The following is a 17,735-nucleotide window of genomic DNA, read 5'->3' on the forward strand; positions in this document are numbered from 1 at the left end:
TCTCCTCCTTGGATCCCTCCCCCACCTTCCCACTCCCCGCTTCCTCTGCTAACCTGCACTTGAACAGCAAGATCACCCTGACAAGTCTCCCTGCCCAGAGCTTGACTGCACCACCGGAAGACAGAGCTGCAGGGCACCGCACAGCAGGAGAGGAGAGTAGGGCGAGTGGACACACACACTCACACACACACACACACACACACACACACACACAGCTTCAAAGTGGGTGGGCATCTTTGTTGATCTTCTGCTACCTCCCCATTTCAGTGTTATTTTAACAGAAATTACACATTGGGGGGTGGGGGGGGGTGGGTAGAGACAGCATCCTAATCTCCTCAGCTCTTCCGGACTCTGAAGGTCAAAGTCTGGCTTTGCCCCCGGCCCAGGCTGGCGCCCCAGCTCACCTTCCTCAGCATCAGACTATGTGTCACTGTCAGTTAACTTTCCTTCACCCTCACAAGTGTGTGCCTTTGAGGGAAGGGCCTGGGTCTTGGTGACTTCAGGTCCAGCTGGCCCTGGAGTACACAGGAGGCTGTCAATAACCACTCAAAAAGGAAGGAAGTGACCGGAGTTAGGGTCCTGCTCCGCCACCACTCCCGCGGGACCCTCCTGAGCGTCCTGACTTCTCTGAGCCTCAGTTGCCTCATCTGGGGTCACATGGAGGGAAGATCCTGTTCCGACCTCCCAGGGCAGGAGGCTATCACACACGTGCGATTGCTTGGCGCCAGCGCAGCCGCGATACCTCCCTACTGGAGACGCAGCCAAGACCTTTGAAACGCGGGGAGGATGAGGGCAGAGACCTTGCCATCCTCTCGCCAGACTCCCGCCCCTCTCCCCCGCCAGGTCCCTCCCTCCCTGCTACCCGCTCCCCCCTCCCCCAGCTGCCCCGCCCGGTCCCAGCCCAGACCATCTCAGCCGAGCCCCGCCGGGACCAGATGTCCCGGGCGCGCCAAGATGCAGCCGCTGCTCTGGCCTCTTCTCGCTGCGCAGCTGGCAGGTAAGGCGGGGAGACCGTGGGGCGCGCGGGGCCGGAGCGGATGGGCTTCGCTGGACCCGGGAAGAGACTGAGCCGTGGAGTTTGGGAAAACTGTCCCCGTAGGATGCCGAGCCCAGAGCCCGGAGCTGCGGTGGCACCCGGGAGGCGGGAGGCGGCCGGCAGGCACAGTCCCTGGGGGTGGAAAACCTCCCAGGGAACTCATTACCCCAGGGCTCCCGGGAGCCTCAGGACTGAGGCCACCTCTGCCCCAGAGCCTGAACCTAGAAGGGGAGACAGGAAGCGAGGAGGGAGAGCGGGAGGAGGAGGGAGGGTTGAAGGAGATGGGAAGGAAGAAAAGAGAGAAAGGAGGTCCAGAGAGGAAGGGAAAATGCCCTTGTCCAGGTCTGGCAGAGATGTGCCCCCAGGAAGGGGCCAGGGGCCTAGTTCTGGCTTTGGTGCACCGGCGCTTGGCCCAGGGTTCTGTAGACATATTTTCATTACTTCCGGGGAAGTATCTGTAGCCCAATCCGCCAAATACCAGGCTGTTGCCAGTTCTCAGGCAAGTGTGTCGGGGTACCCCTCAGGGTCCCCAGTTTCCCGAATACTCCCTGGGGGTGGGTGTCGTAGGCAGTGTGGCTCCCTGAACAAGCAGGGATGGAGTTCGAATGTTGGGGTTAGAATACAGTGGAGAGTCTGTCCCTCTGGCCAAGCCCAGTCAGTCTGTTTTTTAGAAGAAACCCCTCCACACCCCAAACTGCCCACTAACCTGTGGTTGATTTGCTCTCTTGTTCAAGAAGTCCAAAGCTGATCCTCCCGCCAGGGTGATTAAGGCCTGCCTGCCTGGGCTTTGACCTAATGAGCTCAACGACATCTCAAGTAGAAGCTAGTCTAGGCCATTCAAAGCTACTAGTGTTACTGTGGGTCATTTTAGAAACAGCAGGTCCCTCTGAGAGTGGAGTCACGGGGTTACTGAGACCATCAAATAAATCAAATGAGACCATGCGTGTGGCGAGGCCTGGCTCTGGGTCCGGAGCACAGACTGGACTCAGCCACAGCCCGGGGGTTCAGCCTCCAGGGGCTGAAAAGCAAGTGGGCTCGAGAGAGACCAGGGTGTGTCTCAGCCAGGAAGTCTTCAAGTCAGGACGCAGGCAAGGATCGTACACAAAGAGCCCAAGGCCCCTCCGACCCCTCTCCACTCTGGGCTTTCTTGGTAGAGCTTCTGGAATCTCATTTGCAGCCCCACTACGTGCACATGAGCCCATGATGTGGATCCAGGTTTCCTCAATCCAAGGAGTGGCTCAAAGCTCAGGTTCTGGGGTCCCAGACCTGAGTTTGAATCTGGATCCACCACAAAGAGGCTGTGTGACCTTAAGCAGCCTCTGTTACAAGGTTAAGCAGCTGTGTTAACTTTCCTGAGCCTCTGTTTCCTCATGTGTAAAATGGTATGTTTCCTCCCAAAAGATCTGGTGAGGATTAAAGAAAATAATGCACGTACCATATTCAGTACAGGGATTCTTTTTTTTTTTTTTTTTTTTTTTAATTTATTTTTGGCCAAGCTGCACAGCATGCGGGATCTTAGTTCCCTGATCAGGGATAGAACCTGTGCCCCCAGCAGTGGAAGAGAGGAGTACTAACCACTGGACCACCAGGGGATTCCCTGTCGATTCTTACTATCTCCCCCAGGAGGTCAATGACCGCAAACAATGAAGAATCTCTACTCTGCTAACAAGGCAGTATGGTTTTTGGGGAGAAGAGAGAAGGCCCAGCAGTCACTTGGGCCCCAGGTACCTTATCATTCTCAGTGCCAGCAGAAGCTCAGAGTGATCTGAGTGTGAAGGGAGTCCAAAAGTTTAAGTTCATTTCTTCAGTGTTAGAGAAGGTCACTCTGGGGCCAGGGAGCCTGAGCCCCAAGTACAGGCAGGATTGTGAATGTGGGCCACGACCTCAGAAAGACTTGGGTACACACACACACACACACACACACACACACACTCTGTGGCCTCCTCTGCCCATCCAGGTCTGTGTCCTCTCTGGACCTTGGTGCTCCTGGGTCTCTGCCCTGGTCTGCAGTCTCCTCTGCCCCGCAGCTAAAATGAAAGCTTTACCAGGCCAGATTCAGTTTGTTGGACTTGGCCGTGAAGGACCCATTCTAATCCTCTCCTTACGATTTCGTTTGCTGCCAGTAACAACCCCTGAGATGTGAGACACACAGACAGTGATTTACCCACATATAGCACTTTCTACTTGGCAGTGCTTTTTTGGACATTCTAAGCCTCAGAAGCAGGCAGGACAGCAGCAGCAAGCCGCCCTCCTTTTATAGGAGGAGACAGGCTCCACGACTCGCCTGAGGTCCCACAACTGGCATGGGGCACAGACGGGGTTCAGGGCCAGGTCTGTGTGTTCTGCTCTAGTTTTCCTGAACAATCCCCTACCTGCAGGGGCTTCCCATCTGAGACTGAAATGAACTCCCAGCGCCACGCCTTGGGTGTCTGTCCTTCCACTCGGGAATGGGGATCCAGAGACCAGTTGATTACGGGCTCGGGGAGTAATGGCTAGAATTGTGCCTACCAGGGGACAGTGAGTTCCTCTTGCTAGCTGTTGTCACCGTGCAGAAACGGTGGCTGGCCCTCTTGTAGGTTGGCCAGACCGGCCATGTGCTCTGCCGGGGATTCTGAGCTTGCCCTGGGTCTCCTTCAGCTGCTTGGAGCCTTTTGAAGGTCTACATAGAGCGGCAGCAGGACAAGATGAAAGGCAACCAGCTTTGACTTCAGACTGAATCCTTGAGTTTGACTCCCGGGCACTTACTAGCTGTAAGCAGGACTTTGAATAAGTCATATCATGCCTCAGTTCCTCATCTGTGAAATGGGAATAAAAATCCCAAAGTAAGTCTGAGGCATGATTGAGGTAATTTATGCAAAGAGCCAGGCATAAGCATGCAGTCAACAAATGACGCTCTCTCCCCTGTCGCCTTTGTCAGGCTGGCATCACGAACACCTGCCTGGTGGATGATCGCATGGGGGATGGGGTGCTCGAGCTCTGAGTCCTGGGGCCACCGGCTGCGTTTCACACAGCATCTCCCCAGGCCCCGCAACTGGGCAGGCTCTCTCATAACTTCTCTCATACTTGACTACGGGTGACTCTGAGGCCCCACGAGCCTGGCCGAGAAAAGGTGCTGATGGTCTCTGCTCCTTCTGTTTCTCGTAGCTCTGTGTGGCAGCTCAGCACTCCTGCAGACCCCTGCGTCCATGACGGCTCAGACCAACCAGACAGTGATGCTGTCCTGTGAAGCCAAAACCTTATCCTCTCACTCTCGCATCTACTGGCTGAGGCAGCGCCAGGCCCCGAGCGCTAACAGTCACTACGAGTTCCTGGCCTTCTGGGATCTCACCAAAGGGGCTGTGCACGGCAAGGAGGTGGAGCAGGAGAAGCTCACTGTGCTTCGAGATTCTTCCCGGTACACCCTCAGCCTCCAAAGTGTGAAGCCTTCCGACAGCGGCGTCTACTTCTGCATGACGGTTGGGAACCCCGACCTGACCTTTGGGAAGGGAACTCAGCTGAGTGTGGGTAAGGATCTGGCTCAGTGCTGTAGATGAGCACGGAGCACCTACTGGGCGCCGGGTGCGTGCCAGGCCCTGGGACATCCCACTCTCAGTGAGCCCCGCCCTGCAGGAGGGGATGACCGCCAGGAGCAACAGCTCTACCGCTAATAGAAACAAAAAGTAACCCAGGGCCAAGCAGGTGCAAGTGTTGTACGTAGTTATTTCACTCAGTGCTGTCAACCACCCTGGGAGGCAGGTGCTGTTTGATCCCATGGGAGGCTTAGGAGCGCCGCTGCTTCTTCTGCAGACAGGGCAGAACTGTCCTTCAGCCATTCTACGTTCACCTGAGGCTGTGGCTGGATTGGGCCGAGTCCCCAGACCTGCCAGTGGTCTCAGAAATCCCCTCCCAGTGTGCACACAGGGAAAGAACGAGCATGGGAACCCGTAACTTGAACCCACGCCCAGAGTTGCAAGGAGTGAGGAGGCTGGATCCCAGACCCAGCTGCAAATTCTGCTGCAAATTTACCCAGTGCCTGTGGGCAGGTCGCTCCCCTCCCTGGGCCTCAGTTTTCCCATCTGTATTGTGCGGCTGCTAAGGGCCTCCATGACTCCCTCCAGCCTTTAGAAACTGCAGTTCCTCAGGAGTTAAGTCATCATGTCCAGTAGAACTATGTTTCGAGCCACAGATGTAATTTAAGATTTTCTAATAGCCATGTTCAAAAAAATCAAAAGAAACAAGTAAAATTAATTTAAATAATATATTTTATTTAACCCAGTGTATCAGTGATATTATTATTTCAATGGGTAATCAGTATACAAATTATTACTGAAATATTTTACATTCGCTTTTCATACTAAGTGCTCGATATTTATGTGTACAGCACATCTCGGGTCAGACTGGCCGCGTTTCAAGTGCTCTGTAGCACACGTGGCAGGTGGCTGACATATTGGATGGTGAGGGTTAAACTATCAAGGGTGTGAAGGAATTCTCAAAGGGCCCCCTCCCCAGGTTAGCCCATGGCCAAGGCCAACGCCCAGTGGGCCTCCCACTGTCTTGCTTCGCACTCACCTGGGATCTTTTCAGGCTGGGGGCATTGAGAGTGACAAGGGGACCCCCAGGAATTAGACCACTCAGCATGGGAGGTGCAGGCATAACGACATGATCAGGAAGACACAAACCAGATTGATGCCCTCGTCACATGTCACCAACCTCAGGTCTTAAATCAGGAGGTGGGGAAGGTAGGGAGAGCTCTCCCGACAAGAAGCCGAGGCATCCCTGGAGGGGTGGGTGTCAACTGATTCTTGTATTGAAAATTGGGCTTTTGTGAGTTTGGGGTTTGGGTTTGATTTATTGTTTTTGTCTCTATAAGCCTCACACTGCCCACTCATGAGATTTCAGGGTCTAGGAAAGGTGGATGGTGAAATAAGCAAAACTGGTTTTCAGAAGATTCCCGCCACGTGTACCACCACCCGCTCACTCCTGGCTTTGATCTTCCCAAACCCCTCTCACTGCCTGGCTCCCCGGGAATGGCAGTCCCTCCCCAAAACACGTGCCGGCAACCCTATCATCTCCGCAGGGTAGGGGTATTCAGAGTCAGAGCCTGCCCTCCTGCCAGAAGGTCAGTACATTTTAAAGGAGGAAGCCTGGATGGTAGAGAAAGTATTTGGGGGAAGATGGGCCTTTTTCAGGCCCCTCAAGACACCATGGGCTCAAAACTCCTGCCCCTTTCCAAGAGGAGAGAAGTGGGGAGAAGTGGGTGTGGCGGAGTGGTATCAGGAAGAATCAAGGGGACCTGCCTCTAGGCAAGAAGACATTGAAATAGAACAAGTCTCCCCACAAACCCCCCCATCCGTCCTAAGGCCCCTGTGCCCAGGCAGGGCACGAAGTCCTGTAGGGCTGCCCCCACTGCCCCGCTGGGAGCCTCTGTGCCTCCACGTGTAGGAAGTAGGGGAATGAACACTTCCCAGGCAGTGAGGACTAAAGGGGGTAATGGAAGGTCAAAACACCGCCGCAGAGGGCTGAGCTCCTCCCAGGCTTTCGGAGCAAGAGACTGAGGCTGTTTTCCCCTTTTACAATAGTTTCCCTCAGCACTCTGATGACCTGATGTGCTTAACTTTTTGTCAAATCGCATTTGCTCTTGAGGCGGTGTGCGGGGTGAGCGCCTAGGACAGGCATCTTTTGGCTCAGATGCCGGCCCTGCCGTTCCGTGGCTCTTGAACTCTGAGCAAGTGATTTATTTCAACCTTCTGAGCCTAGGCTTCTTTGGAGATAAGATATGGGGAAAAGAGTGCCAGTCCCCAGCGTTGTTAGGTTCAATAAGCTTAAGCTGACGCTCTTGGCATGGGCACTAGCCCGAGGTGGGAGCTTGGTAAGGGTTAATTCTGCTTAGTTGGCTCTTCTAGAAACCTCATGGAGCGGGCAGAGCGGGGCACGTTTTCTCTACTGCTCATGGATCAGGGCAGGGAGCGTCTGAAGTGTCCACATTTTACATGGAAGCTACCAGGCCCAAATGACCAAACATTGGCTGCCCCTCCCTTTGCCCTTGACTCTAAAGTTCAAGTTCATGGTGTCACCCGATTCCCTCTCCTACCATTTTGCAGAAAATCATTTCAGTGAAATGTCTTTCCCCAACCCTCAGAGGCAGGGGTTGGATTCAGCGGCGCCCGGTGTCCCCCCTCCCTTAGCATCTCCGAGCCTCAGGTGTCTCCCTTTGCCCTGTGGGCTTGTCCCTCTGCCCTGTCCCAACACTTCAGCACGTGACACTGGATTAAAATGGGGGAAACTGAGGCACAGAAAAGTGATAGGACTTGCCCCAAGTCACGCAGTGGTTTATCAGGGGTTCTGGGGCTCTTTTCGCATCTGGGTGGCTCCAGAGCCCCTCTCTCCAGGACACCAAACAGACCCCCATCCCTAGGCCTTCAGATTCATCTGAGAGTTGGGGAAGTAGATCAAAAATCCTAGTGATCTGTGACCTTCAAGCCCCATAGCAGCCTAGGGAACACTGAGAAGGACTTTAGTACCTGGATGTAAGATGTGCAATTGTAAGTTTTATCTCTGAATCCACCCGCTGTTTACCTGGCTAAAACACGTGTCTTGCTTTTTGTAGTTGATGTCCTTCCCACCACTCCGCAGCCCACCAAGAAGACCACTCCCAAGAAGAAAGTGTTCCGGTTCCCAAACCTGGTGACCCGGAAGGGTGAGTTCTCCCATATACCCCTGGATCCTCAGAAGCACAGCAGACCCTCTCCCTCCCTCCACCCCTCCCTCTCGTCATTCCTTCCTTCCGCAAGCCCTTCCCAAGTGTGGACTCCAGCCTGTTTCTCTAGCCCTGAGCTGGGGTCTGAGAGGGAGCTGAGTGTGACAGCAGTGCTGTCCTCCAGCAGCTCACACTCTAGTGGGGGACACACTCCCAAATCATCACAGGACAAAACTTAATGAAGGATACATCCACCCAAAACTTGCATACAAATGTTCCTAGCAGGATTAAAAAGTAGAAACCACTCAAATGTCTACCACCTGATGAATGGATTAACAAAATATGGACTCTCCATACAATGGAATATTATTTAGCCATAATCAAGAGTGAAGTACTGATATGCTACCTCATGGATGAATCTTGAAAATATTTTGCAGTGCAAGAAGCCAGTCACAAAAGACCATATATTATATGATCCCCTTGATATGAAATGTCCAGAATATGACATTCCTTGAAGACAGAAAGTAGATTAGTGGTTGCCTAAGGCTGGGGGTTTGGGGAAGGAATGGGGGGAAGACAGCTAATGGGCACAGGATTTCTTTTGGCGGGGATTAAAATGTTCAAAATTAGATTGTGGCGATAGTTGCACAACTCTGTGAATATAACAAAAACCATTAGATTATACACTTTAAACAGGTGAACTTTACAATATATAAATTATATCTTAATAGAGCTGTTAACAAACAAAAAACTCAACCCAAAGGACCAGCACTTTGGGATTGACATATACACACTACATAAAATAGATAACTAATAAGAACCTACTGTATAACATAGGGAACTCTACTCAATACTCTGTAATGACCTATATGGGAAAAGAATCTAAAAAACAGTGGATATATGCCTATTATAACTGATACACTTTACTGTACAGCAGAAACTAACACAACATTGTAAATCAACTATACTCCAATAAAAAGTAATAAAAAAAAGACAAAGGGCCAGCACTTTAACCTTCCCCAGTTTTGATGCCTAATAGAGGACCTAGCACACAGTGTGTGCTTCATATATGTTTACTAATGAGTGAACCAACTCACTGCTCTGTGCTACAAGCACCAGACACCATAGCTTAGTACACACGCATGCACGCACACACACACTTGCCTTGAACCCATCAGCCAAACGTGTTTCTGGAAAAACACTGACCTCTGTCCCCCAAAAGTTACTGGTGACAAAAAGAAAGTGCCAGCTGCTCCCACCCATAGGACAAACCACAAGCAGCCACACCAGGGCCGCCTCATGCTACTGGTGTTGCTTTGTCTTAAATATTTATATAAAGTATCAGAAAGAGTCTGGGGGGAGGCATCTAGCAGGATCCAGGGGATGGGAGAGGGAAGCTGCCACATGAGTTCACAGTAAAAAGCAAATCAGAAACCATGTACAGAAGGACAAAGTCTTAGGGGACGTAAAGGCGGAGACAGAATGAGCTCATTTTATAAAGTATGCCCCCCAACTTTGCCTAAAGGATTTCAGGCAGGGTATAACCAAAAAAAGGACACAAAAGGCCAAGACAGTAGAGGCACTAAGATGAGGATGCAGAACCTGGGTCTGTGCCCTGGCTCTGGAGGAGCCCAAAAAACCCAGTGAAGCAAAGAGTAGACCCCAAGTAACGTGGCACCACTAACACCCCTCCTCCCACCACAATGATATAAAGAAACAACCCGGGCATCAAAGCCTTCATCCTGGCGCTAAATTCTAGAAAAAAATCTGCCCCGTTCATTCTTATGTAAGGACTGCTGAACGATAGTGAATTCAGTAGCACTTTATAAATGATGGAAAAATGGTCTTCAAATTTTTTGCATCATTTCTGATATCAACCCTCAGTAAAATCCCAGGGTAAAATGCAATTCCAACATTAGTAGGTTATTGAGAATAACCAGGATGTGTGTGAAGGTGGCCAAGTTGGGGGGAGGGGCGTCAAGGGGAGTAGGTGGAGGTTGTATTGGGGTTGGGGACCATGGGGAAGTGTAGCCTAGTGGTAAGTTAGCCAGGCCTACGTCTGAATCCCTGTCTACCGCTGCTTATACTGTGCGACCTTGGGCAAGTGATTCAGCCTCTCTGAACCTCAGTTTCTTTCACCTGTCAAGTGGGAATGCTCACCTGGCTGCAGGGAAGGCAGGATAAAATGCGATACTATACACAAGGTGCTCAGCTTGGCGGGGCCACCTAGACTGAGCTCAGAGCTTGTTATCATGAAAGAAACCCACAGGCCACCATGGGGAGGGGCCTGCTCCCCTTGAGACAAGCTGGGGAGGTGCTGGGGGACAATTTCTAAACTGCTGTCACAGGAACAGTGTGGTGAGATACAGACCTCAGGAGACCCCAAGACCCGAGCGAGGCAAAGAAGGTGGGGCTGAGTGTCGCCCGTGTGTCTCTGGCCGCTGGCTCCCTGCCCAAGCAGGCTTCTCGCCACCTTTACTAGAAGCGGCAGTTTTCCTGGTAGGTGATCGCGTTTCACCGAGGACCCGAGGACCGGTAGCTGTCTCTTGGCCTCTAGTTCAGGTCATAGCTCAGGAGGCCCCCCCTGACCCCTCTCCCCTATCCCTGAAGCCTGTGTCCACCTCCCTTACTTAAAACTTTATCCAGGCATAATTTGCATGTCATAAAATTCACCCATTTTAAGCTCATGACTCCATGATGTTTAGTAAATTTACCGAGTTATACAACCATCACCACGATCTAGTTTTAGAACATTTCCATCAAACTGTCAGAGCCCTTGTGCCTGTTTATAGCTAATCCCTGTTCCCACCCCAGCCCCTGGCAACCACTAATCTACATTCTGTTGCTATAGATTTGCCTCTTCTGAACACTTCATACAAATGGAGTCACAGAATACGTGGTCTTTCATGCCTGGTTTCTTTCACTTCGCACCATGTCTCTGAGGTTCCTCCGGGTCGGGAGAACATGGGGGAGATGAGAGGGAGGCAGACAGAAACGCTCACACATCAGAGGCGGGAAGGACTTCCAAGGGCCTCTCACCCAACCTTCCTCTCCACGTGGCACCGTGCAGCCTTGGCGATGGCAGGCTCCCGCCCGCAGAGCAACCCACTCCATCCCTTCCGCCACCTCTCCTGCCCCTAAGCTGTCACGATGGGACTGGCAGGGGCTGTAGAACTCGGGGCATCTGGGTCCAAATCCTGGCCCTGCCTTTTAGTATCCAGGTGACCTAGGGCATGTAATTGAACTTCTTTGAATCTTGGTTTTTCTAAACTGTAAAATGAGATAAAAATGACAGTAATAACAAGATGGAAGTTTGTAGTTAGTACTATCCTTGGCACATAACAGGTCTTCAGTAAACATTCTCCCCCTTCCCTGACATCGAAAACTCTTTCTGATTTTTTTAACCTTGAGCCCAAATCTGCAGCTTTTCCCTTTTCACCCATGGGTCCTGGGTCTGCTCCCTCAGCTACTCATAGGGACCAGCCATAGGGACACGAAGGGTGCCAGAGAAGGATCTGGAGCATCGATGACATAAGCTCTGCTGTTTACATAGCATACAAAATGGGCAAAGGAACAAATAGGCAACTGATAGAAGAAAAATCATACGTGGCCAATATATGAAAATAGGCTGAAGTTGACAAGTGGTGAATTGAAGTGAAATATCATTTTTCACCCACTGGACTGGCAAAAACTAAAAACTTTGATAATGTCAAGGGTCGGCAGGGTGCACAGCTGGTGATTAGGAATGGAATTCACTGCAGCCTCTTTTGGAAGGCATTTCACAGTATCTGTTATAATTGAAAATGGATATAGTCTATGGTTAGTAGTTCTCGTTTACAGTATCTGCCTCCGGCAGGCTCCTGCATAAGGAAAGAAATGCACCTGGATGTTTTCTGCAGAGGTATTTGTAAAACACAGGAAACAAACAAAATGTCCGTTAAAAAAAACGAACGTGCTGGCATGTTTAAGTGAAGAAAAAAAAAAAACCTGCTTGCAGAACAATTTGTACTATATAAGCCTCTGTATTTTTAAAAGCTATATGGGATGTATCTATGTAAATTATGTATGTGTACATGCAAATTAACAATGGCAGTTACTTCTGTGAAGGAGCTGGGATGCCAAGGGGCATTCTAACCGTATACTTAAATCTTTTACAGTGAAAATATATTCGGGTGTTTCTTCTGAAATTAAAAGTTTTAAAAATAAATAACCAGGCATGCAAATTGTCAGGCATTACCAGGCATGCAAATTGTCTATCTCATTTGAACATAAATAGCTCCTGAGTTTATTAATTTTTAAAATTTGCATGTGGGACATGAAATTTTATATATGAAATGATCTCAATGTGTTTAAAGAGCCTAGAAAAAAGACTGGAAGGAACTATGTAAACAGCGTATTCTCTGGGAGGTGGGGCTTCCGGTTGATTTTTCCCTCTTTGTATTCATCTGCACATCTCAAATATTTAATATGCGTGTCTTTTCCAGGCCTGTCCTGTGCCCCCCTCGTTGTCGGCCTACTGGCGGCTGTCGTCCTTGTTCTGCTGGTGTCCTTGGGCGTGGCCATTCACCTACACTGTAAGTTGTGCCCTCCTGGGCCGTCATGGCGACCCCTTTTGCTGTTGGAGGTGTCCCCGTGGGTCCTTCCTTCTCTAGGGAAGCAGGGCAGATGGCAGCCTGGTGGAAGTTTGCCCCTCCAACCCCGAACCCATGATAGCTCCAAGAAGTGATTCTTGGCCTGAGGCCAAGCTTCAGGGATCAGAGAACACCCTGTCTTTGGAGTCAGAGAAACTTGGATTTGAATCCGACTCTGCCGATTCCTGATCTAGTGACCTTGGGCATATGCCCTGGCTTCCCTGAGCCTCAGCTGCCTCACCCCGGATAACCATGTTACCTACTTCCCAGGGCTGCTTTTGTAAAGTCCTGCCCAAGTGCCCAGCTCAGGGCATGTGCTCAGTAATCAGGAACACGCGTGAGCAGTTGGGATGGAAGCAGTGCACAGAGATTGCGGTAGGGTTTGGGTTATGTTCCCAGAAGCTAGAAATCCTCCCCTCTGTGAGGCTGTGGGGAAACTCAGAGATGCCTGCTGCACCTGGTCACTTCAGAGGTGGGATCACCTCCTTCTACAGGCCCCCCGGGAGCTTCAGGGGAGGCCCACACAGCTGGCCAAGAGCCAGAGCCCCAGACTCTAGCCCTGACTCTTCTGCTCACCTGTGCCACCTTGTGCAAGTCACTTACCCTCTCTGGGCTTCTGTGAAATGGGACGGGGTGGCCCACAAGGACATGGACTAGATCAGTGGCTCTTTCATAGGTCACAGACCCCTTTGAACGTATGATGGCAATATGGACCCTCTCTGCAGAGAAATGCACCATGTGCACATTTTTGCATACAATTGCCGCCCCCAAAAAAGGGATCCATTTATTCCATTCTAAGAACCATTAGAATTCAGTGGTCTGCAGACTTTTTTGATCAAGGACCTCATCAGTAAAAAATCTTTTAATTATAAACCCTAACTTCAATTAGCTGTATTTATTTATTTAATATATTATGTATGTATATATTTAATATATAATTATAACTATATTTATATTCTTAAATGATTAATATTTATGCTAGCTGTGTTTATTTAATAGTCTATGTATGTTATTAAATGTGCTTCAAAAATAAAAAGGATGAGATAAACATGTAAATAGACATGCTCATTCCTTCCTTCCTTCGTCCCAGGGGGAAATCTTGCACTTCCCCAGAATACACATGCTCTGACTTAAGACCACCTGTCTGTACAACCTCTGCATCCTGACCTGCTGTGAAGGGCAAGGTGGCGCATTTAAGGGCACACAGACTGCCACTTACTAGCTACATGACTTTGGGCAGGTCACTCAGTAACACACTCACTCTCTACGTCAGCTTCCCCATATGCAAATCGGAGATAATAAGAGTACCAACTCTTAGGTTTGCCACGAGCAGTAAGGGAGTTAAAACCCATGAGGTGTCTGGAGCAGAGCCTGGCACCAAGGAAGTGGTCCGAGGTGTCAGCTGCCCCTCTCATTGCCCTCCTCCCTCTCTGGGGCTTGGTGTCAGTGGCTCACAGTCCATGCCAACCAGCGGTCTTGTTTTCTCCTTCCAGGCCTGCAGAGGAGAGCTCGGCTTCGCCTCCTGAAACAGTAAGTGGTTGGGGTCTTGGAAAATTGCCTGGGCCGCAGCCCTGAGTGTGGCCCTGGCCTCCTCAGTCCCTGCTGGTACTCACAGCCTCCAACTGCGAGAGCCCCAGACAGACACCACCTTCAAAACAATCACACACTGTATAAATAGATGGGCTCATGGAGTTCAGGCAAAGAGAGAACCTAAGCAAACGGAATACTGATTAGTCATCTAAGTATATGTCAAGTATAGTAAGATTTAGCTCTTATCTCTCCTGAGAATAATAGTGAACTCTTTTTTTTTTATTGAAGTAGAGTTGATTTACCATGTTGTGTTAGCGTCAGGTGTACAGCAAAGTGATTTAGTTATATATATCCTTTTTCAGATTCTTTTCCATTATACGTTATTACGAGGTATTGAATAAACAATCAACTCCTGCATGGGTAGAACCAGTAAGATATCCCAAACTTTTTGCCACCCGTTATTTCATTCAACTTGGTCCTGCATGACATAGGAGGGTTATTTTTACAGATCAAGACTTGCTCAAAGCATTTGGGACAGTAGAGAACAGCCTCGAACTCGAAGACAAGTCGGTTCACCCCAAGACCAGCATCTCCACCAGTGGAATTCCTTCCCTCCTGGTGTTGTGTGTTGGACTTGACCCCACCTGGGTCCCAGGAGTTGGCAAACTCACTGGCTGAGTCACATAGACACAGGGGCTACAAGGCTCGCTGCTTAGGCCCACTGAGCTGGGTAAGCTCCAGCAGAAGCCAAGGCAGAGGCCAAAGCTACCTGAGGCTCCCAGACTCAAGGGCTCTGGACCCCTGTTTGGCCATGGGCAGTGTCCTTGGACTGCCTTTTCTGCCTCAAAATAGAGCTTGTTTCACATCTACCTATCTCATTAATTACACCCCCCCTCTATGTAGAGTGTTTGAAAAAAAGAAAGCAAGCCCCCGATCTTAGATTGACGATCAAGAACTCTGGCTCCGTTGTGAGGCAGATCTGGGTTTGAGTCCTGTCTGCTACTCACCAGCCTTGGGACTGTAGGCAAGTCACTTCACCTCTCTGAGCCCCTGATTCCCCATCTGTAAAATGGGATAACAGTACCAACCACATGGTTATTGTAAGGACTTACTGAAGAAGCACCAAGTGCACAGCCCCTGGATCCTTGGAGTCAAGGCAGCAGCTCATGTTGCTTACAAAAGGCAACTTTATGAGCCCAACAACCAAGAAACAACATGTTTTCTTGTTGAATTATAAGTGACAGACCATATTATATTAGTTTCAGGTGAACAACATAACATGTATTTTTAAATACTCTGAAATGAGTATATGCTCATATATGCTCACTATACTGTCTGCTCTACATTATTACACACATTGTGTTTGTATATATTTGTATACATTGTATTGTATAGTTGCTTAAACATGCCTGCTGCATTTCATGGGCAATTTCTATGGTAATTTTGATGGTGTGCAATTTTCACTTTACGTGCTGGATTTAGAAACTACCCCGTACTTAAGAGACAGTAACTTAAGTGTATTTGTCTAACTCTAGACCTCCAGAATGTTCTGTTCAGAATCTTCCTTGCGGTGACCTGTTGTGGAGAACGACTCCCCCTCAAGGAGCTGCCTGTATTGTGCCTCCCACCCACTCCTTCATTTTAACTTGTTCCCCAGTGATTTGATGCCAGTTTGGGAGGAGTTGGCTGCAGGACCTCATGCTGTGGCAAACCCCTGGGGTTCTGAGGATCAGCTTAGGCGAGGAAGGGGCTGGGGGTGGCCCCGGGTGGGACCCTAGCCCCCTCACCCTTTTCATTCCGAACAGCTCTGCTTTCATCCGTTGCCTGTAATTACACTTACCTTAAAATGTCATTGAACAAAAGGGTTCGTGGCTAAAAAGATGTTTGAAAACCACCTCTGGTTTTGCTATCATGATCCAGGTGTGGATGAAATAGACCCTGGGCCTCAAAGATCAGCTGTTACTAATTCAAGTTGCAATTTGGGGCAGACATTCCCCAGCCTCTAACTGGCCTTAGAAAATCATCTATCGGCAGGCCACGTTCCTCTGGTCCCTTAGCGTGCATCGGTGAATCGCTTACCTTAGAAGGTACCGCAGGAAGTAACCATTCAAAGCTAGAATTCTTAGGGCTGCGTTTTTTGAGCGTTTCAATTTTTTTTAATGACTGAGATGGGCCCTAAAAACATACCAGCACAAAACTCTTGGCCCTAGGCTACTTACTTGGAGTGGAGCCCTGCGACCTGACTCGCCATTTATCTCTCTTACAGGAAATACAATAGCATTTGCCTGATAATAAGTGGTTTCACAGCTTGCTGTTGTTTTCAGGTTTTATAAGTGAGCAGAGGATACGTTTTTGGTGTCCTGCTACAAAAATACATTGGTCGGTGATGAGCGAGATCTGGAAAAATGAGAGAGAAAGGACATGCTCAACCATGGAAATGTCACTGACCTGCTGAAGCTGCCTGCTTTTAACTACTGCAAGTTCTTTCTGTGGGCCTCGTGCATGGGAGCAACTTGTTACATGGTCATCGGGAATCTTAGAGAGAAGGCTTCAGAACCCCAGGGCACTTTCTGCAACTTGCAAGGCACACTGGAGGATTGAGTACAAAATGGCACCCAGCGCACCACTTCCGGCTCCTGTACTCATCCTGGGTTGGGCTGGGAATTTCAGTGTTGGCCGTCCAGCCACCGCCTTGCTTTGCCTAGGTAAGGCAGTGACATTGAGACCCGAGTCTCTCATGGGATGGTGCTGGGATGGGTCCCTTTGGTCTTCCCAGGCTGGGGCTGACCCTCCTCACAGAGGGGCCCAGAGAGCAGACCCAGACTGGAAATGAGGCTTCCAAGAGGAACTGACCTGGCTCCCATGGTCACTTCAGATTCTGAGGACCTCCTTTGGGGCTTGGAACTTGTGGCTTGGGGGACAAGAGGCCACTTGATCTCCCACCAGGAAGTCCTTCAGCTTTCACTTCTGCCCTCCCATGGCTTGTATGTTTCTTCTCTTACTCTCTGTTTTGTTATGATAATATCTTGGTTGTAAAAATAAAGTCTTGAGTAAATGATGCACATGGCTCCTGTGATATAAACACACAAAAGCTCATCTACGCGGCAAAGATGTCGGTGTTCAGTTAAAAAGAGATAAGAAGGTTAAAATGACTATGTCTTCATTTTGCATCAAGCTCTTCATTTGCCCCCAAACATGCTGTACTCCACCGTGTAGGTGCAGAGAGAAAGCCTGGACAGTTTGGAAGCACCCAAGGCACCCAGAGCCAGGTAGCAGGTGCCCCAGGGGCCACCCCCCTCCAGCCCACCCCCAAGTTGCCTTCACTAGCACCTGTTCACTCCTACCGAGCATGGAACCCCAGGGACTCCTGGCCATGAGGCCAGCGACCTTGCACCAAAGAGAAGGTGAGACACATCAGGGTCTCTGTCACATGTCCGTTAATATTTTACTGTCTTTCAGCTTCAATAGTCGGAGAAGAAAGATGCAAGGAGAAAATGCTGAGCTGGGGTGGAGGAGTTGTAAAAGCCCCTGGATCTTATATCTTAGTTCCCCAGCCTGGGCTTGAGCAACTTAAGAGCTATTGAGTCAAAGAAGAATTCAAACTTGGGCTGCATTAACAGAAGCACATGGCCCAGGTCAAAGGAGGAGAGAGTCCCACCTGCTTTTCCTGGCCAGCCCAGGGCTGGGAGGTGGGATTTAAGAAGGGCAATGGCAAACCAGGCCGTCTTCAGAGGCCTCTGGCAGCCGCAGACTGTGACGAAGGGCCAGTGTGACCATCTCCCAGCATCTGAGAGGCTCCCAGTGGAGTCGGGGCGCAGCAGGGCTAGCAGTGGTGGGTGGGAGTTAGAAGGACATAGATGCA

At 50.0% G+C, this 17,735-nt stretch overlaps 1 protein-coding gene across 1 annotated transcript; it reads left to right on the top strand.

Moving 5' to 3' along the window:
* Positions 1–921: 921 nt before the first annotated feature.
* On the top strand, positions 922–16,370 carry CD8B (CD8b molecule). Its single transcript, XM_036873570.1, has 6 exons — positions 922–997; positions 4,181–4,540; positions 7,623–7,712; positions 12,197–12,286; positions 13,837–13,873; positions 16,198–16,370. Exons 1-6 carry the CDS (start codon positions 955–957, stop codon positions 16,208–16,210), a joined length of 633 nt encoding a protein of 210 aa, XP_036729465.1. The 5' UTR covers positions 922–954; the 3' UTR covers positions 16,211–16,370.
* The last annotated feature ends 1,365 nt before the right edge of the window (positions 16,371–17,735 follow it).

The sequence above is a fragment of the Balaenoptera musculus genome, chromosome 13 (genome assembly GCF_009873245.2).
Source record: "Balaenoptera musculus isolate JJ_BM4_2016_0621 chromosome 13, mBalMus1.pri.v3, whole genome shotgun sequence".
NCBI classification, from domain to species: domain Eukaryota; kingdom Metazoa; phylum Chordata; class Mammalia; order Artiodactyla; family Balaenopteridae; genus Balaenoptera; species Balaenoptera musculus.